Source organism: Lithobates pipiens, unplaced genomic scaffold, assembly GCF_037356315.1.
Source record: "Lithobates pipiens isolate NorthernLeopardFrog02 unplaced genomic scaffold, aLitPip1_a1.2 Scaffold_3, whole genome shotgun sequence".
Taxonomy (NCBI): domain Eukaryota; kingdom Metazoa; phylum Chordata; class Amphibia; order Anura; family Ranidae; genus Lithobates; species Lithobates pipiens.
Genome location: NW_027507790.1, coordinates 140529581 through 140551029, shown reverse-complemented (window position 1 = coordinate 140551029; position 21449 = coordinate 140529581). Strand labels below are relative to the sequence as shown.

General features: G+C 41.3%; 1 protein-coding gene across 4 annotated transcripts in view; it reads left to right on the top strand.

The window, feature by feature from the left end:
* The window catches only part of PAM (peptidylglycine alpha-amidating monooxygenase), a 299102-nt gene that overhangs the window by 274153 nt on the left and 3500 nt on the right, over positions 1-21449 (top strand). For 2 of the 4 annotated variants that reach the window (XM_077462332.1, XM_077462329.1), the window contains 8 exons: positions 208-280; positions 2782-2986; positions 5448-5648; positions 7387-7505; positions 8218-8317; positions 9028-9081; positions 12487-12699; positions 12886-12939. In XM_077462332.1, coding sequence (XP_077318458.1) covers positions 208-280; positions 2782-2986; positions 5448-5648; positions 7387-7505; positions 8218-8317; positions 9028-9081; positions 12487-12699; positions 12886-12939 — 1019 coding nt within the window. The remainder of the gene's footprint in view (positions 1-207; positions 281-2781; positions 2987-5447; positions 5649-7386; positions 7506-8217; positions 8318-9027; positions 9082-12486; positions 12700-12885; positions 12940-21449) is intronic. The other 2 variants (XM_077462333.1, XM_077462330.1) reach the window with 1 other exon arrangement.

The following is a 21449-nucleotide window of genomic DNA, read 5'->3' as shown; positions in this document are numbered from 1 at the left end:
TGGGGAACTGCTGCATGTTGATTTTTCAGTTCTCTTCCATGTTTGGAATATGCCATTGTTTCCTTCTTGAAGGTGTTTCTGAACTATAAAATCACAAAAATCTGGCAACATTTAAGCTCATCTTTTGGAAATATCAAGTTTTGAAATTATTTAGCAGTTGTGCTTTGTGTGTTGTTTTTAATATCCTAATCTTTTTCTGCCCTTCAGGTTTTATTTGCCTCATGGTATAACAGTTGATAGAGATGGAAACTTTTGGGTCACTGATGTAGCTCTTCATCAGGTGTGTATATATCTCTTGACATTTTAGTAATAAAGGCTGACATTTTATGTGAGTGTTCTAACGGGAAGGTATAAAGCGTTCGAGGTATTGTAGAGACATAAAAGGAAACTGGTAGCGTATGCTTCTTCTTTTAACACTTATGCTGCAGACAAATTTTTTAGGGCTGTTACTGATTAAATTTTTTTGTGTTCGATTAATTGTTTTTATTTTTGTTTTTTTTATCGATCGACTAATTTCGATTAATTATAACGCACATACAGATCCAATTACTTTTAGCTGATCTCCTTGCATTCCAACTCTGCATTAGTCAGTGGTAAATGTGGTATACACTATATACAATCACCAGACACTAGTTTGTTTCCACAATCCATGACTTAACGTCACAGTTCACACAAATATGTTTTCAATTCAAACTATAGCACTGACGTAAGTAATTATTTTTTTTCCACATTAGCGTGACAATCCCTCCACCTCCGGTCTAACTAATCACTCTCACCTTATGGCATGGACCCCTGTGCAAACAGGTGGTCATGCAAGCGGGAATCAAAAGGGTTAACACGGACCATAAACTTTTCTCATGTCTCCTTAGATCTCAGCAAGGACACCAGGTCATGGGTAGAAAGAAAAGATCTAAGTGCTCACTGCTTAAGTATAAGATAACATTTTTGTGTTCAAAAACAAACTACTCACATAAAGATGATAAAAACACAGCATATAATGCCGACAATTGTGTTAGTTCCATAGAGCAGCAGTGGGTGACGTCATGCGTAGCTCCTCCCCGTATGCGTTGCGTTCAATCAGAACTTCAACGTCACCGGACTCCTCCCCCCTTCCCTTCGTTAGCAGATGGAGGCACTTGGAGAAGGGGGAGGAGCCCAGTGATGTCGATGTCCGTAACGTCGCCAGATCTCCAACGGAACTCCCTGAAGACCCGGAAGCCGGTGGAGAGGTGAGTACCGATCAAAAAAATTAATTGAGGAATTCATCTTTAATTTCCCTATCTTTCATAGCCCTTTTTTTACTCAATATTTGCAAGCTGTTTATGAAAATTTGAGAATATCTTCTTTATCTAGCCACAGCCGATGGGGTTTAACATCTCTGATTACAGAAATACTCAGAGCTAAGTGCTTCTGGGTTCATTCTCTGCAGAGGAGATCAGCGAACTTATGGATGCCATTCTTATAGCTCCTAACTGTCCCTGATTTTGAGGGACTGTCCTTGATTTGGAACAAAGTCTCTTTCTCCTTGTTTGTCCCTCATTTTGGTCCGAGCTATGTAGTGGTATATAAAATGCACTATTTATCTTTCAAAAAGATGCTTAACATTTCATCCGATTTAGAAATTATTGCAATTGTAAATTTCAAAAACCAATGGTTTAACTATCCTTTTTTTGTATAAATCTCTATAAGGGAACGTGGCAGGGGGTGTGCAACTTTTTTTGTGGTCCCAGGGAGGAGGAGATGTGCTTAAAAGGGATCAGGCGACTTTACAGCTGTCCAGATCACGTTTACTAAACTGCTAAGAGTCTACAGAAGAAAGGGGCTGCTATTGCAGCTGTGACCGTGCGTAAATCCTTGCCCTGCTCTAATACGTGGAACTGCAGTGAAAGCTTTAAAGAGTAATCGTAGCCTTTTAATGATTGTTAGATATACATGTGAAATAGATGACTGTTGTGTACAAATTACTATGCATGTCCTTATAGATTAAGAAAGGGTTAAAGCTTCTGTCAATTTTTGCTACCTATGTGTCCCATTGGGGAGATTCTGCTTTATTTCCTGTCATAGAATTGCAACAGGAAGTGACCACCAGGTGCCATTGGAAAAAATGTTTCCGCACCTCTTGTTTTGGTGACACCTGTCAAATTTGGGATTTTCTCATTCTTCCCTACTAAAACTAAAAAAATAAAGTCTTGACTACTCATACAGATTTTTTAAGTTTTTTACAATAGTGTTGTGTCAGGTTATGGCCCCTTTCAGATGGGCAGACTCTGGCAGTGACCGTCGTCCGATCCAATAGATGAATGGGGAGTCCCATCCACCTGTTTTTAGTGGACAGTATTGAATCGGATGTCGGCGGGTGTCAACGGACATATGTTGGTTGACATCCAATGCTCCATAGAGAGCAATGGATGGTCCAATCCGGTCCACCTGAAAAACTGACAGTTGAACTCGATAGTTTCGTCCTTGTGAAACGAGCCTATGATTGTTAAATGACTTTGATCACAAGCTGGGAATCCGTGTGTTTGGCTCTTTGCCGTGGCTCTAACTCATATTAACGGTTTGGTCACAATAAGTATCTGCAGTGTGTGAATTGTGTACTAAGCAGAGACCGAAATATATAGAGAAGACCTAAATTCTGGTGTGCTAAGGACACCACTTCTGGCCTAGCATCTACTATCAATGGGTCCTAAGTGGTAGAGTGCTGTGTCTTTTCAAGCTAATAAATAGTTTGATGTATAATTCAAATTAATTCTTTTTTTTTTCTTCTAACTTTCTTTAAAGGTTTTCAAATTAGGGCCTGATGGTTCTCGTATTTTCACACTGGGTAAGGCTTTTCAACCAGGCAGTGACCGGAACCACTTCTGTCAACCAACTGATGTCGCAGTAGATCCAATAACAGGCAATTTTTTTGTGTCCGATGGCTACTGCAACAGTAGAATCATGCAGTTCTCACCTCAGGGCATGTACATCATGCAATGGGGAGAAGGTACGTACAGATCTGGGATATGATCGCTTTTTTAAATTTTATGAAATGAACAAGTAAAACCTGTCACCTTCACACTCTATTTTAACGTTAACAATATCTTTTTGGATGCTGAGATAATACTGTATATACAGATTAAAAAAAAGTGTGATTTATTTCTGAGTGTGTACGATCATTGACAACAAGACATGTTCACACACTGTCTTTCTGAGAACATTGAATGGGCAAAATTCTGAATGTTTTTGAACTGTTTAAAAACTCTACGAAAAAAATAAAAAATTTCCACGTTGATCATTTTTAATTTAAAAATGTGGTACTGTAGATATAAAAATATATATATATATATATATATATATATATATATATATATATATATATATATATATAACTTTTTTTTTTTTTTATCAAACAATTTGTCCTGTTAAACAGTACACTAAAACTATGAATCTAAATTTCTCTACCCCCCTTTTTTTTCTCCCCACTACCTTCTTAAACTTTTACACTCCTCTGATTTATCCCTACTATTTTCACTTTTATTCATACATAGAGACTTTGGAACTAGTCTCTCATGACTATCCAAATTTCAAAGTACTCATCCAAGCTATGGTAACAGTTACTTTCCTTCTTTCTTTGTTACTGTAAGCAACATTGCAGTTACGAAATGCTACAGTATGTTCATAAAATCTGATACTTTGAGATCTGTTGTCTGTTGAACTTACCTTATGAAAACCATTAAAGATATTGAATAACCAAAAAATTCTGATTCTGATACACAGCATTAAAAGTAATTTACAAGGCAAACAAGGGTCTTTTATTCTTTAAATGTTGCACTTTTTTTTTTTTTGTTTTACTACGAAATAAAAAAATCTTGAGCAAAGCAAAATTAGAAAAAGTTTTTACATTTTAATGGTTACTTCTTAGGTTGCTTTAAAGCCAAAGAAGACTCTAAAGCTGGATACACACTATCCAATTTTCTGTAGATTTTTTCCTTCAGATTTACCAAAACCATATCATATGAGGTCAAACCTTAGGAGTTTCAATTTGTATGCAATCAGGCAGGCCCTTTCACTATATGGTTTTGGTAAATCTGACATGAATGAAATCTGACAACAAAAGTTGTATAGTGTGTAAGGGGGTTATCTGTAACTATTCTTAAAAAATGTTCCCTCCCCTCTCCTCTTACCTATCCTTCCTAACCCGTATAAAAAAAATATCTGTGTACTTACATATTTTTAATTGCCCGTGGTCTAGTTATATGATCCCGCAGCTCCGGCTCCCCTGTGTCAGTGAGCAGCTGCTGCAGGGGAGAGGAGGGAGTGACAACAATGGCTGGGCCATGGCAGCCCATGTGTGACATCAAGGCTCCCAGGATTCACAGCCCTCGTCGAGTGCTATCTTACCCAATAAAATGGGTAAGATAGCATGGGGAACCACACACACCTTTTTTTTTATATATACAGGTTAGATTTACAGGTTTATATATACTTTTTTTTATATACAGGTTAGGCATAGTAAAAAGGACAGGGGGGCGCATTTTTAAGAATAGTTCCAGTTAGGGTTTTCTTCCACTTTAACTGACATCATATACAGATAGAAGCTCATCTCTTTGATCTTCAGATGAATGAAACTGAGCAAATACAAAATAAAATTGTTACTTTGTATCTCTGTATTTTAGCTTGGAAAAATGCTAAAAAAACTTTGTGTGAGATGGTCAGTTTTTTTTTTCTCTTGTGCAGCAGCAGCTTCTAAAGTCTCATGCACACTGGACGTTCTAAAAACTCCAGTAGCGTTGTCTTGTTAAAAACATTTGTTTTTTTTAGCAAGAAAACACATGCTATATAGCCACATTTTACTGTGTTTACTGGCATTAGAACATTTACAGCTCAAAAACTCCTCTCAAAACCCACTAGTTCGGGGGGTTCAGACAGAAAACACTTTAGCCAGAAAACTATTATAACAGCCTATGTGCACTTGGACACATAGGGTAGCATGCTGGGGAGTTTACTGACTGTAGAAAAGAAAATCGCCAAAAGCCAAAAACAGCTGTAAAAATGTCCAATGTCCACGAGGCCTAAAGCTTTTTTATTGGTGGGGCAGAAGGGCAGAGCATACTACACATACCCTGTGTACTTTGATGAATTTTTTTGGCTGTGTGTAGCACACCCATTGTCCCCAACTGGTCAAATAATAAACATGTATTAAATACAAGTTACCTTTAGGCAAGGATCCCAAACGAATGTTTTTTAAATCTGACACTCAGACTGGCATTTTCTCATATAGGCTACAGTTTGGCATTCATTGAAACCGTAGAACTAAAAGTGGAGTTTACAGTTTTTCATGATAAGTTAGCTTCAAATGGAACTGGTAGCTGTGGTAGAAGTTCATGTGTTGTCTGTACAGCATTAGGAAAGTATTCGGTCTCTGTTGAAGTAGATGTGCTAATTAATAAGGTTTTTTCTTCTAGCTTCCTCATCAAGGTTTGCCAAGTCCGGCGAGTTCCGCATCCCACACAGTCTGGCTCTGATACCTGACCAAGGGCAGCTATGTGTGGCTGACAGAGAGAATGGGAGGATTCAGTGTTTCCATTCAGAAACCGGAAAGTTTGTTAAAGAAATCAAACATGCAGCATTTGGAAGTAGAGTCTTCGCTGTCGCCTATGCTTCAGGTAAGAGAAGAGGATTATCCTGTAATGAATTATATTGCAACTGTACTGTCTTTCTACATTTTATACAGTATATCATAATCATTATTGTTTGTAGACTGCCCAAATATAGATATTATTGGAAGCTATGCAAAAAGTTTAGACTTCTGTTAGGAGGCAAGATACAGTGGTTTCTGAAATAGTAATCCTTACAATTGGCTGATGTGTATAGATTAATCCCTTTGCGCCTAAGAGTAAAATTGCAATTTTGGCATGTGTTCGTAAAACCGTACATATCATCACAACTGCTCTGTACATTTAGGTGGATTATACCTTGTGTGTTTTTTTAACATATATTAACCATGACCTTTGACTCAAACACTAACCCTGGCACTGACCTAGATCAAACTTTGATCTAGGTATGTTTTCTTTTTTATTTTATTTATTTTGTTTTATTTATAGTTGTTTGTTTTTCTCTCTGCAAGGAGAGGAAGAGATGCAATGTATCTTTCCTCTCTGTTCACAGGGTAAACACGGGGGCGGGCTCCACAGGACTGATCACTGTGATGGACAATAAGAGGCTATCACAGTGATCAGGTGACCCAGAACCAGGGGTTCCAGGACCCGATCATTAGAATGGGACTCGGGGCTCCCGGTGAGGCCCCGGTCTCTGGGCTGGCAGCGCACTGTGTGGTGCATTCCCAGCACAAAGACAGATCCGTGTAAATGCAGTCCCATGGAAAAAAAAAAAGCCCAGTCCAGTGGGGCTGCGTATATGCATACTGTCAGCACAAAGGGGTCAAGCATCTAAATTCTGTAAGTGCTTAAAGTGGAAGTAAACTCCCCTATCGTTTTCAGCCAAGGAAGCTGCCATCTTTGCCACTGTTTAATCTTCAACTGCTATGGTGCTGCACATGTGATTCGTTATGACACCAGCCATTGGATGGTTTGATAGTTTGGCTGAGAGCACAGCCAATGTGCAGTTAGCATTCCCGGTATGCCTTTTTTTTTAATTGTTTAAATCCATGGGTTTACTTCCACTTTAAAGTTGTTAGATTATGCCTGGCCATGCAGGTTGGTCTGACCACTAAACAGGTTTTTCAGCATATTTATGCTTTGACCATATGAATGCTCCTTCCTTTGAGAAGGGTTGGTCCAGAAATGTCTCAGTAGCTGAGAAATGCCCGTGGCCATACATTTTTTTTCCTGGTTCTATTGTAAGTGGCTGGATCACGTGAGTCATCTAATGTGTAGGTATACCTTATGAAGGCATCCCATTTACACATGAACAATAGCCAATCAACCACTCAAAATGAGCTGTCCAAGTAATTTCATTAACAACCTTGCTAGTGTGAAAAGAGCTGATGTACGGCACATTGGCCGTGTCAAATATTTAACTCCCATTAAAGCGATCTGTCACTTACTGTAATGTGTAAATGTTGGGGCTATCCTATTACTCGCTGCATTTCTTTTGTCACAACATAGGCATATAATATGTTTATTTCCAGTTGAAGTTGAGAGCTGTGACACAAATCCTTCATTTCACAATCAGTCTATCAATGTAATGTATAGAGAGATGCATTAGGTTTATGTAAGCTCTCATACATCTGCTACATACACAGTTTCTGTAAAAGAAACATATGAGCATGAACTTGGAGATGCCTGATATCGGCTATTAGCTTGATGGGCATTGTGACATGTTTCCTTTAGTAACAATGACTTAATAAAATAAAAGTTCCATATCTGTCCACTTTTGTTCTAGGAGGAACATTATATGCCGTTAATGGGAAATCCTACTATGGAGATTCTGAGCCTGTACAAGGCTTCGTAATGAACTTCACTACAGGGGACATTCTAGACACCTTTGTTCCAGTTAAAAAGGTAATATAGTTTTCTGATTGTGAAGTTTAAAGCCTCATACACACCACTACACACAAAAAACTGATAGCTCAGGTCAAAGCCGCTGTACTCACAAGCCGATGTTAGTACAGCGATCTCCCCTGCTGAGCTATTGTGTTCTGACCGCCAAAACACTCCAGTTAGCGCTCTCCGAAGCTTGCCATACACATGACCCTGAATGTTGGCCGGTTTCTGTTGAACCGGCCAATGACGGCCAACATTCGGCCTGTGTGTATTAGGCTTTACTAAAACTGTTAGGAAGAAACCCAGCTTGACCTACTGCACAGGTTATTTACCTGACTGTTTGTACAAGGCATTTATATGAACGATAGAAATGTATACAAAATCTGCTTCCCTTCAAATGATAGTTGTCTACTGGTGTGTGTCATACAAAATGTACATCAATGTTGGTGTTGGCTTTAAAGTGGTAGAAAATCTCTTTGACAGATCACCACCCTTTGGAATTTTTAAACTATATTTGATGTAATTTCCTGAATTGACCATATTATGCCCAGTTTTACTTGCCAACAGAGACCCTTTAAATGTCTGCCCAATATGTTCTAGCTATGTAAATACTAGATTGATAGAAAGCATTAGAAGTAGTATTGGAACATATTTGTCAGGTGAAACTCAGAGGTTTGTTTTGGCTGAATGTTCACACGATGTGTGACTTGTACTGTGGTTATGTTTGCAGAATTTTGACATGCCCCATGACCTTGTGGCATCAGACGATGGAGCGGTGTATGTCGGAGATGCCCACGCCAACACAGTGTGGAAATTCTCACCCTCAGAAAGTAAGTTCTGTCCATGCTCGGTCTCCTGCTCTTATTTATTTTGGCCAAATGATGCAGGCAAACTTTGAACTGAAACCTTGAATGTTTAGACTGGTTTTATCTGCATAGTATAAAGACGCTTATTCATTTGAATATGAATAGGTGACTTCATGTTTTTTTTTTTTTTTTTTTCTTTAGCAGCGTTCTGTACTCTGATCTGAACTCGCTGACCATTTTAAGCAGAAATCTCCTGCTGCGGTCTTGCTGTAATGGAATTGTCACACAATTAATTGCCCATTACCTTTAACTGTCTGGTCTGTTAATCACAGGATTTGTGAGACTGCTGGCATATTTTTGTTATGTGTAGTGTTTTTTTTCTTTTTTTTTTTACCTCGGAAGATCAATTTTAGAGTAATTCCCTGACAATCTCTTGCAGCACTGCACATTTGATTTCTGTTTTAAATTTCCGTAGTATAGCTGCATGTTATATATGAGCATGACAAATCTGTCTAAAAGATGTGCATTTGTCTGAACCTTTCTATGTATGTAGTTATCCTACAAATGTTTTATTGTGATAAAAACATGTGGTTGAAGATCCAGAAGAAACTAAATAGTCTTGAATTAAGGGTCTACAACCAGATTTGTAAACTGCACATCATTGTTAAGCAGTGTTTGCTTAAATTATTAATTAATAATTACTGATATATTTTTGGGGGTTTTTTTTCTCCTAGAAGCAGAACACCGGTCTGTGAAAAAAGCTGGTATTGAGGTTGAAGAAATAACAGGTATTTTTTTATTATTATGGATTTTAGGCGCTTGTATTGTTAAAAAAAAAAAAAAAAAAAAAAAAAAAAGGTTTTGTGTTATTGATTCATTCAACACCTGTAGTTTTGTCTTACAAACAGGCTCATGCCATTCCATATGCTTATACAGCAAAAAGTTAACACAGCAGGAATAAATGTTTTTTGCCAGTACATGCTTAGGGTCTATAGCAGCCTTTCACAACACAGAGGAACCCTTGAAATAGTTCTCCAGTCTCACGGAACCCCTGCTAAAAATTAGAAATCTACAACTCATGATAGATTAGTATGATGGTCATTGGGAAGAATGGTCCTTACACTTGTGGTCATTGGGAAGAATTACCTCCTTACAGATAGCTAAAAAGATCAATGGTGTTAGTGAGAACTTATCTGAGAGGCAGAAGTGGCCCAATGCTGAAGGAACCCCTAGCAACCTCTGGAGGAACCCTGGTTGAGAATCACTGGTTTATAGAGAAATTGTCAGCACCACAGGCCTAACTGTTGCATAAAGGCAGCCATCATCATAATGTCTGAGATGCTATTAATATATTTTACCCCACCTTTCTGAGATTAATGACCTAACACATGCTAATGATAAGACTCCGAGGCTGATTCATGTGTCTGAGTTCACCCCCATGGGGGTGCTGGAAAGTAAAGCTATTAATTTATATTTTTTGTGTTCAAAGCAGAGGGTTTTAAATCGTTTGTTAACCCCAAAAAATATAGATTTCCTGGTACCTTAAAGCAGTTTAAACAGCACAGTGTTTATGATGTGTAATCTGCCCCCCTCTAAACTATAGGAAAAAAATAAAAACTCTGAACCTGCCACTTCCTGTATCCCCTCTCTAAACAGACTACGAAAATCAGGGCAGCTCGGCCCTGATCACCGTGGTCTGATTGCGGCCCTCCTTCATACGCTGCTGTCCCCTCTGCTCTCCTCTCCTCTCTCCCCCTTCACCCCGCTCCTTCCTGCATGTCAGATTGTGTGTTGTGTCTCAATCTCTGCCCCTTGCCTCCGCCCCCCCCAACCCCTGCCAGTTCTACTAAAGTTTAAAATGTTTTATGCTCGCTGCCAGCAACTCTTTCATATCCTGCCAGAGCACACTGCATTATTCTTTTAGAAAAAAGAGCGCTGTAAATACAGTTTCCATGGCTACTGCAGGAGAGACTGAGCAGCCATGTGATCTCCCCTGCTGACGTCAGATGGAGATCACGGCCCCTCCTGCAGTATCGATCCATCTGAGCTGTACAGCGGCTGTGAATTATGTGACCGGCCTGAAAACAGTGCTAAATCACTACTTACAGTGCTCATTTTTCTACAAGACAGGTACAGTGTGCTCTGTCAGGCTCTAATAGTCTGGCAGTGTTTGAGTTTAATATATAGGTTAAAGAGGAAGTAAAGGCAAAAAAAATAAAAAACACACCCTGTAAGGCAAAGGAATAATGAGCTAGTATGCATAGCATACTAGCTCTTCGCCGCTGCCATGTCTTCCACGTCTTCCTCTTCCACGTCTTCCTCTTCGCCGCTGCCATGTATCCCGGAGCGACTTCCGGGTCTCGCTACTCTGGCGCTGTGATTCACCGGAGCCGCAATGACGTCACTCCCACGCATGCGCACGGGAGCCGACATTTGTGGCATATCGCCGCAATCTGCAGCCTGCCCAGTGTGCCTGCGTGCCGCTGTCTACGGCACATGCACCGTAGACAGCGGTGGCTGTCTTTGAGTAGATATCTCATAAACCATATAGGTTTAGGAGATATTTCTTGGACCTACAGGTAAGCCTTAATCTAGGCTTACCTGTAGATCAAAGTGGTTTGTAAGGGTTTACAACCACTTTAACAAACCCTTTAACCATACTTAAGATCTCTGTACTGTATATGCATGCATACATTGGAGGGGGAACTTGATTTGGAGGTATAAAAGTGTTGTTCAGTCTTAGTCATTCATTGCCTAGGAGTTTCTATCCTGTCTCCCTTCTCTTCCATCCTTCATAAATTTGCAAGGTGAGGCATATTCAAGTATCCCAGCCTTTCAGCTTATGTCAGAAAAAGTTGCTTGAATGTTTATAGCAGTGTTTCTAAACTTTTTTTTCAGTCAAGGCAACCTTGAAAAATATTTTTCTCGGGGCACCCCAGTCTAAGGCTTGGTTAAAAATACTGCATGGCAGGGAACGCACATAAAATCATGCGTGTTGCCGAGACACAGGCGAATGTGCTGCTCTTGAGCAGATGTACAGGGCTGCCATTAATTCCTAAGGTCCTCTTCACATGACCAGGTATCTGCGGCATAAATCAGCATGTGCGGCTACATGCAAACAGTAGCGGCCTTTATCAGCCCACTATTCTTTAAATGGGTTGAGCGTTGATTGCATAACCTGGTTATTCCAACAGCAAGAATCTGACAATTCTTGCTGCATGAATCTGGTGGTCGCATTTACCTGGTTGTCTGAAAAGGGGCCTAAATGTACCCCCATGCATGGAAACATGGCGTTTTCAGTGCGGTACAATTTTAAAAGAAACAGGGACTTATTTTCCTGTGCTTCTGAGGGTTGGGCATCCTATTAAAATAATGGGCTGCTGCACAGATGTGAACCAAAGGCTTGTTCACATGTGAGGTTGAGGGATGGTAAAACCACAAAGGTGAGACAATTTTACTACCTCAATCTGCTCTCCCTTTAGCTGCGAAGGCAGAAGCCATGGGTCATACACATGATGTGGCCGCAGCACCCGCCCTGCACCTATCTGCATTGCAATTAGTTGTGGCATGGTTGCGATGCTGCATTTAAGGGGTTAAAACAGGCATACATTTAAAAACATACATAACAAACGCACACATATACTGCCGACTGGGGAATTTGAAAAGAGGCACAAGGCAGTTGTCTTGGGAACTCTGCCCCCTATTCACGAATTGTACGCATTCAGAATCTCCATTCATCCAGATGCCTTTTCTGCCAGTGGGGTTCAACTGCCTCCTTGTTGGTACAGGACCCAGCCCACTGGTAGAGCTGCTCCTTGTGCCTGCCCTGAGTAAGCTTTCACTGTGCCAAATTACAGCAGCAAAGCAGTTTGATCTGATTACCATTCTCAACCGGAATGCCATGGCACCTTTGACATCCTCAACCTGCACCCCAGTTGGGAAAGGCTGGTTTATAGGAACGTTGCATCATGTGTACACATTGGACTATTTTCTAAGTCTGTTTCACCTTAATAATCTGATGGCATCATTGTGTTAGAGTCGGTTATAACTTTATTATAACTTTATTACATCAATTCTTGCATCCATCTGCCTTCACACTGTTTCAAACTATTACTATAATAGTCAATTACCCTGCTGGGCACCAACACTTTCTTGGTATTAAGTGGTCCTAATCTCTCATGTCTTATTTTCAGAAACAGAAATCTTAGAAACACGAGTGAGAAGTCGACCCAAAACTAACATAACAGCCCCGGAAAAGCATCAGGAACAAGCCAAGCAAACTCTAGTTCAGCAGAGCAGTGTTGGCGTTTCCTTTGTTCTCATCATCACTTTGTTAGTGATTCCAGTTGTGGTTCTTGTGGCCATTGCAATTTTTATCCGATGGAGGAAGAACAGAGTGTATGGAGGTATTTTCACCGAAAAGTCTATTCATAATTTTTACATGGTAGATGTTGGAGTCATGTGTACTTTCATTTGGTTGAAGATCCTAGTGAAATAAAGTGAACATACTCAAAACACACCATACCATTTTACAGCCATGACAATATACAAAAATAGCTTAAGAGCAGCCAATGTTTTGGTACTTTTTCTAGGTGAAGAGCACAAATCTGAATCGTCAACTGGAGGGATCCTGGGAAAACTCAGAGGTTTGCATTTTATTTGTTCCATTTGAAACTGAATACTAAGGCATAAACATTGGCATTAAGACTTTGTAAAGGGCATCATGTCAGGAAAAATATGAAAGCTCTTGTTAAATATTGCTTTGGGTTTACAGTATAGTTAGAGCTGAAATTCTTCCAGCCTGTCAATCATTTGAGTTGTTTCATGCTAGCTTTGCTGCCAGCTATGAAAGGGGCTAAGGAATACATTGGTAGAATCATTCTCTGCATGGGTGGGGGTCACATTGAAGTCAGACGGTAGTGTTTGAGGAAAAGGGAAAGCTCCAGTCTTTCATCACGTTCTGTCTGATCGTTTTCATTTTGACTATCTTTGTAGCATAAAGTACAGTACGTAAGACACGATTATGTATTTTCGTTGTCTGCTATAAAATGTGAAAAAAATGTACATAGCCTGTCTGCTCCTTATAATACTAAATCTATATATATTTTTTAAAAGGCGCCTGCCAAGTAGGAGTGGCTTCTACGTATTAACGTCCTTAATATTACTATGCTAAATAAATAGTGCTTATTTTGTAGATTTTGTATGTGTATAACCTTATGAGACTATAGAATGCTAGTAGAAGAACTCAAGGAGTATCAAGTCTGATTGTCAGTTTGCCAATCTTGTCTTGTGTACTGGTTTCTCAGGTTTTTGTATTGATCATATTTCATCTTTTTATTTTATTATTTTTTATATTATTTGATATAAAGATTTTCATGCATTGGTCTTTACAGTAGTCTCCTGTGACTAGAGGAGTACTTTGTGCTGCAGACAACACCTTCTCTATTCCAGCCTTTCTTAACCTTTTTAACAGGAAGGGGTAACGTTACCTCCTACAAAAAAAAGAAAAAATCTACATAAGAATTATGATTGCTATGATTTACAAATCTCATAAACCCATATTTTATCCACAATAGAAAACATATCACATGCTTAAAATGAGAAAATGTACCATTTAAAAAAAAAAACAATAAGGTAATTTTAAAATGAATGGCAGTAACACATCTCAAAATAAAAAGTTTGGACAGGGCAACACAAAAATGGCAAAGTACAACCCCAAGTTGCAGAAAGTTGGGACAGGTACATGTTTACCACAATGTAGCATCCCCATTTCTTTTCAACACTCTGTAAACATTTGGAAACTGAGAAGACCAGTTGCTGGAGTTTTAGGAGAGGAATATTATCCCATTCCTGCTTGAGCATATTCTGCGCTACGACCTGATGCGCAAGCTGCCCATTTCATATGTACTAATGCACCCCCATACCATCAGAGATGCAGGCTTTTTTGCTGAGTGCGGATAACAAGCTGGAAGATGCCTCTCCCCTTTAATCTGGAGGAAGTGGCACCTTTGGGGGGGGGGGGGGGAATAATATTTATTTGGCTGTAAAAAATGTGCATTTATTATTTTTCATCCAGGAACCTGCAAAGCATTGCACACTCGATTAGTGGATCATGAATGCAATGTCAGGCTCCTACAGACAAGTCTTAGCCCTTATACTCACGGTCAGACATTCCGACAACAAAATCCGTCGGATTTTTTCTGACGGATTTTGTCCGAAACTGGTGTTGCATACACACGGTCGGACAAAGTTGACGGAAAATCCGTTCGTTCGGGACTACGTTGCGGCTAGTAGCCAATAGCTTTGGTCTCATAATTTGATCTGAGCATGCGTGCCACTTTGTCTGATCGGAATTCTCTACAAACGATTGGACTTTCCGATGGAAAAAGTCAGATGGAGCCCACACACGGTTGGATTATCCGACAGCACTGTCCGATCGGACATTTTCCGTCGGAATGTCCGACCATGTGTACAAGGGCTTACTTCTCCCAGTACCTCTGTTCAGGCTGTCAGGGCTTGTGAATTAACTATGAAGCTGCTCATTAAGCTCATAAGAACTACAAGCTATCTGCTGTGGTGGAAGACTGGACTTGTACTTTCCCCAATAAAAAAAAAAAAGGCTGTAAATGAAGCCCCGCACAGCGACACCAAATTTAAATTGTGACAGCTGTTGCAGGGAGAGGAAACCCCACCCACTTTAATTGGGTTGCTGGGTTGTGAGGAGAACATGTGCTGGACTAAGTTGCACATTACACCCTAAATATGATTTCAATGTATAACCTGTTTCAAAAGGTGAACTTATTCTTTAAGAACGTTCATTCAAAAAAAAAAAAAAATTAAGGTGGTTTTGGTTTTAGAAAGTCCATTCCTTCCAAATTTAAATATTAAAAGCAAACAAAATTTTTAAATACTTTTGAACGACATTCATTAAGTCATAAAATGTACTAAGAACTGTTGTACATATAGTTGTGTGACCATTCGTTTGAAGATCTACTAGTATATGGCTAACTTTATGCAGGTGAAAAACATAAGCTGGGTATATTAGTCTATAGGAAAAATTATTTTGGGGTCCGTTTAAAATGTTATTGCATAGCAATGTTCTTTAGCAACATGCTCAGTGCACTCACCTTAGGTTCTGGACTCTGAAGCCAGCAGAATGCTGTTGAAATAAATGAAGGGGGAACTCCATTTTACAAGCTATTACTGCTCTTAATTATGTCAATTAATCATTAAAATGTTACTAAACCCACAATAGTAAAATCAGTCTGTATATGCAGTAAAGCATGCCTGTTATACTCACTGTGGAACCTAAGGGGTTAATCCTCCACATTGTGTAAAAAGGCTCTTTGATCCTGTCTTCTCCCATTCTCCCCTATTTTTACTGTCCCAATATATCTGCTGATACAACAAAGCCTTAAAGGCACTCGGGCACATGCTCAGTTTGATGTGTATTGCTAGAGAGTTTTTTCTTTTTCTTGGAGAGATGCATGTGATCAGCACAGGGCCAATTGGCACTGTCCGGACAGGGGGTCAGGGGTCCTGCAGCCTCATAGGACAGTCAGAGGAGAATGAAAAAACCTCCTACAAGCTTTAACCAGACACTGATAGAAATCACAAGACCGCTATATACTGCCGATGAGAAAAGGTATTTAGCAGTTTATATTTACTAAAATAGTTGCAGTCCTGTGTACTGTGGTTGACCAGATATAGTGAATGCAGGGTCCTGAGTTTAGTAAGACTTTAAATCATCAAAGGCTGGCACTTGGTCGGGATCACTGGCATTTTACTGTGATGCCGTCACTATTGAACTATAGGACCAGTTACTTGAGATGCTTGATATATTATTATTATACAAGATTTATATAGCACCAACAGTTTACACAGCACTTTACAATGTGGAGGGGGGACAGTACAACTATAATACAGTTCAATACAGAAGGAATAGGAGAGCCCTGCTCAATGAGCTTACAATCTAAAAGGAATAAAGTATAATGTTAAGCACTCTGATTAGAGATAGATTGCTACAGATGGAAACATCGCCCTAACCTTTTACTTTCCTCTGTTACTCTGCAGAGTCATCTACCCATTCTAAATCTTTGACAGTGCAACATATTTAGGACTTCCATACAAATCTGATAGAGGTTATATGTGTGTGTGTGTGTGTATGTGTGTATATATATATTTGTAGTCAGAGTCTCCAAGCGGGAAATGCGATACTCCTAAGAACCAAGGCCTGAGGTGTGCCTTGGCCTAGCTGGTTTAGTATGCCTGAAAAGAGGGCAAAAAGACACAAAGTTTAGGTGAAGGGAAGGTAATGAACCATCACGGATAAAGGTGTGCTCCTAGACGGCAACAGTAGATATCCAGCAAGTAACCGGAAAGTATTCGCTGTGGCAAAAGAACACACCGACTCCTGACTTGGTGATGAGAAGGAACCCCCTATCGAACCTGCGACACCACCTCAAACCCAACTGAACATCCCCTGAAAGATTGAATTAAGCCTGACGCCCGCGACACCCAGACCTGAGAAAGAACTGCTTGTGAAATGAGAGGATAAGTGAGGGGAAAGGAACAAGGCCTGGCCCGAGGAACCCCTGCAAATGATGGCAAAATACCTCAATGAACACCAGTGAAATAGCCCAGAGACATACCCCCCCCCCCCCCCCCAAAGAGGGTGAGTGTCAAAAAGACCACTAGCAGGGGTGTGAAAGCTGGATACCTGATGGATGTGATGGAGTAAGCGGATAAGGCCCATGCACCATGGCAATAATATTGTCAAACATGGAGAAACCATGGACACAGGACCCCGGTCCCACCGGATACGATCGGGTCATGCTACAGCCTGAACCTAACAGCTGAGTCAGAATGCTGAACCAAGGAGGGCCAGACTCCCTCCTGGGGGAAATAGTCCCATGGCATGATACAGACATACCCAAGCCCCCCCTACTTGGAACAAGCTGGGGATCGGAAAAGACTGGACTGATGTCCCTAAGTAGAACTCCAGGCAATAAGTTAGACAAGATCAGAGCCAAGAGTGGAATCCAGAATCATTATGACATCTGCCCAACCTACCACCCAAGGACCGTCACGAAGACATGGCTTAGCAAACACCCTGAGAGAGACTATACATCCCTGGGCGGTAACCAGGGCCTCAACACAACAGGACATCAACTGAAGAAAAATTGCGACTGCTTCTGACCCAAGGGTGAGCCCAGTGGTGAAATGACATCAGCACCAATCAACTAGCCCCCAACAACGGCCGGGCTGAAAGAAGTGAGTGCAAGCATGGTTGACATTGGTATGGATGCCAAGACAGCCCAACCTGAAACACAAACTAGAGAAATGACAGACAACCAGACATGAGAACAACAATACCCCCCTGCCTAACTAAGAATGAACATGAGCAGAAAGTCAAGACCACTGCGCGTAAAATGAACCTGACGGACCCCCCCCCCCACCCACATGTAAGTGGTAAGTGAGCCCGAGTAACCTGCAGTGCAGAGACAGGTAATTAACTGAAAACTCAGGGCTAGTGTACCCACAGACCATGGTGGATAGTTGTATAGATGTGGTGAATGAACATGCAACGTATGACGTATGGTATACGGGCGAGAAGATTGTGGATAACAATTAACAAACGAAAATCTCAGCCAATATGGATCTATAGACATGACAGATCCTGACGTGTGAGCCCTAGCTACCTGACCCAGGCACAAAACATGACACAGACACGATGGGACATGACAATCAACAAAGACGAAAGAGACAGAAGCGCTGAGACAGAAACACAACACGCCATGATGAAAAACACCATGACAGAAAATGCTGAAACTTAATGTTGATGCAGAAACGTAGAGACAGAACCAGGGGCAGAAACGCAATGACAGCAGCAACTAAGACTGAAACGCTGAGGCATAAATGCAATGCCAGAAATCCTGGGGCAGAAATGCTATAACAGAAAAACTGCGACAGCGACGCAACAGCAGAATCCTGGCCAGAAATGCAATGCCCGAAAACACGCTGAGACTGAACGCTGAGACAGAAATGCAAAGACAGAAATCCTGAGGCAGAAACGCTTTGACCGAAATGCTGAAATGCCGAGCCAGAACGCTGAGACTGAACGCTGAGCCAGAAAAACTGGTGCAGAACACTATGACAGAAACACTGGGGTAGAGACGCAAGGACAGAAAAGCTTGGGCATAACGCTATGACAGAAAAGCTGGGAAGCATGCTGGGGCGGACCCCTGTGACAGAAATGCTGGGGTGGACTATTGTGACAGAAATCCTGGGGTGAAACACTGACAGAAATCCAGGGGCAGAACGCTGTGACAGAAGTCCTGGGGCAGAACGCTATGACAGAAGTCCTGGGGCAGAACGCTATGACAGAAGTCCTGGGGCAGAACGCTATGACAGAAGTCCTGGGGCAGAACGCTATGACAGAAGTCCTGGGGCAGAACGCTATGACAGAAGTCCTGGGGCAGAACGCTATGACAGAAGTCCTGGGGCAGAACGCTATGACAGAAGTCCTGGGGCAGAACGCTATGACAGAAGTCCTGGGGCAGAACGCTATGACAGAAGTCCTGGGGCAGAACGCTATGACAGAAGTCCTGGGGCAGAACGCTATGACAGAAGTCCTGGGGCAGAAACGCTATGACGGAAATCCTGGGGCAGAAACGCTATGACGGAAATCCTGGGGCAGAAACGCTATGATGGAAATGCTGGACAGAACCGCTGTGACGGAAATGCTGGACAGAACCGCTGTGACGGAAATGCTGGACAGAACCGCTGTGACGGAAATGCTGGACAGAACCGCTGTGACGGAAATGCTGGACAGAACGCTGTGACGGAAATGCTGGACAGAATGCTGTGACGGAAATGCTGGACAGAAACGCGGTGACGGAAATGCTGCGCAGAAACGCGGTGACGGAAATGCTGCGCAGAAACGCGGTGACGGAAATGCTGCGCAGAAACGCGGTGACGGAAATGCTGCGCAGAAACGCGGTGACGGAAATGCTGGACCGAACGCTGTGACGGAAATGCTGGACCGAACGCTGTGACGGAAATGCTGGACCGAACGCTGATCAGATTATGACAGACTGTCATCTTCAGGCGTGTAAACATTTAACCAAATCTCCTTTTCTCTTCACTGATACAGAAAAATTTACTTATTAACTGTCCGTAAGCATGTGCACACTTGACAGTCAGGAATAAAAAAAATAAAAAAATGGGCACATCATGTGACAGACCATTTAAGAAGGACGGAAAGACCGCCGATCATCCCCACCCCTCTCCCCGGCGGAAACACCAGGAGAAGCAGGGGGGAGCCCCCCCAGATCTGCTGGCGGGCAGCCGATGCACCCCTCCACCCCCCAGCGGGAACACCGGGAGAAAGCAGGCGGGTGGCCCCCACGTGGCGTCGGATCAGCTCAGGAGAAAAGAGTTGGCGGGCATGCCAATCAAAAACCAACCCCCCCCCTCCGGGAACCCCAGGAGAAACAGAAGGGGATCAGAGTGAAGAGGGGGTGGGTGGCGGGCGGATGGTATCCCCGATAGTGCCTTGCACCCCCCCACCCCAACGTGACAGGGTTTGTCACTCAGCAAGGGGCCAGCAGTGTTGGCATCACCCAGAAATCCCGACAACACTGGCCCTGACAGGAGGAGTTTTAAATAGCCCTCTCAGGCTCCTCCTTTCAACACACACACACACACACACACACACACACACACACACACACACACACACACACACACACACACACACACACACACACACACACACACACACACACACACACACACACACACACACACACACACACACACACACACACTAATTTTGGCCAGAATTATTGGCCGCATGCTATTGCTGTCAAATCATCATTTGTAATTTTCATGCCCTGTGGCTGTAGAAGGGCCCTTGATTAAAAGCAGCAGAGCATTTTTATATGATTAATATTTAAACACCTAACGTGAAAGCCTTTATAAAGGGAAACCATAGTCATTTGAGGTCAAATTTATACCTTTTTTTTTAAGTATATAATATTTATAAACTGTTGTCTTATATATATTCTGTCATTACCTACAGTATGTAGTCTGTTTTTTGTCTAAACATAAACCTCAGTCCTGGCCTCAGTAAAAAGGGAACACTGGTCTGGTGACTCCTTTTAAGTTCTTTAAACAAGGGGCACAACTATTCATGCCAATAATATCAAAAGCACATTAGAGCTCCATCTGCTGGCTAAATAGGGAAAAAAAAAAACGACCTAATATATTTTTGGAAAACAAGATTTTATATATACATGACTAAAGAGAAAAAAAAAGATTTTTTTTTTTTTTAGTCCTGGCCATATTAAAAAAAAAAATGTGTACTAAACCACTATACGTTTAAATTAGAAGCAGCAGATGCTCTTCTTTATTCGGCTTCCCTGCAGCCTTTCTTGCAGTTTTCACCTGACACCTGGATCAGTACAGGTCACTGAGTGCGTCATTGACTTCTATCGTCTCAGTTGTTTGGTTCTCGCCGAAAATAGTTGTATTTTGCTTTTTTTTTTTTAGCCAATACCAACTCACTGAATGCAATCATCAGATAGCTTGTAGTGATCAGGGCATTTAGAGCCTATCAACGTATATTTTTAAGTAGAAAAAGCACAGCTGGGGGTGAAAGGGGCAAAGACAGGCCAGTCTTTGAAGGCGCCTAAGCCGAGCTCCCTGCTTCTAAAATACAGTTTAGGTTTATATGTATTCTTTAGGGAAGAATATTTTGTGTTTTTTTTTTTTTTCTGGCAGAAATTTTATGTTTTACTGACAGCCCAGAACTACTTCACTCCGTTACCATCTGTGCTTAGTGTGTTTTATATACATATGTTACATCTACCAGCGTCACCGTCATGACATCTGTTGCTTTGCCTTATTTGCTGCTTTTGATTTTTCATTAGAAGTACGCTTCAGTTTAAGCCATTTGCTATTGTCTATATCCAGTATTACCACTATTATTTATGCATTTCGGTCATTAGTTGTCTGAACATCTGCTCGTCACTTGTTACTTTATCAGTTTATGCAAAGGCATTTTAGTTTTTTAGCTTTGGATAAAATGAGGGTACAACCAGCATGTTGGATTTCCAAACGTGCGATTATTGCCAGTGGCTATAGCTATAGC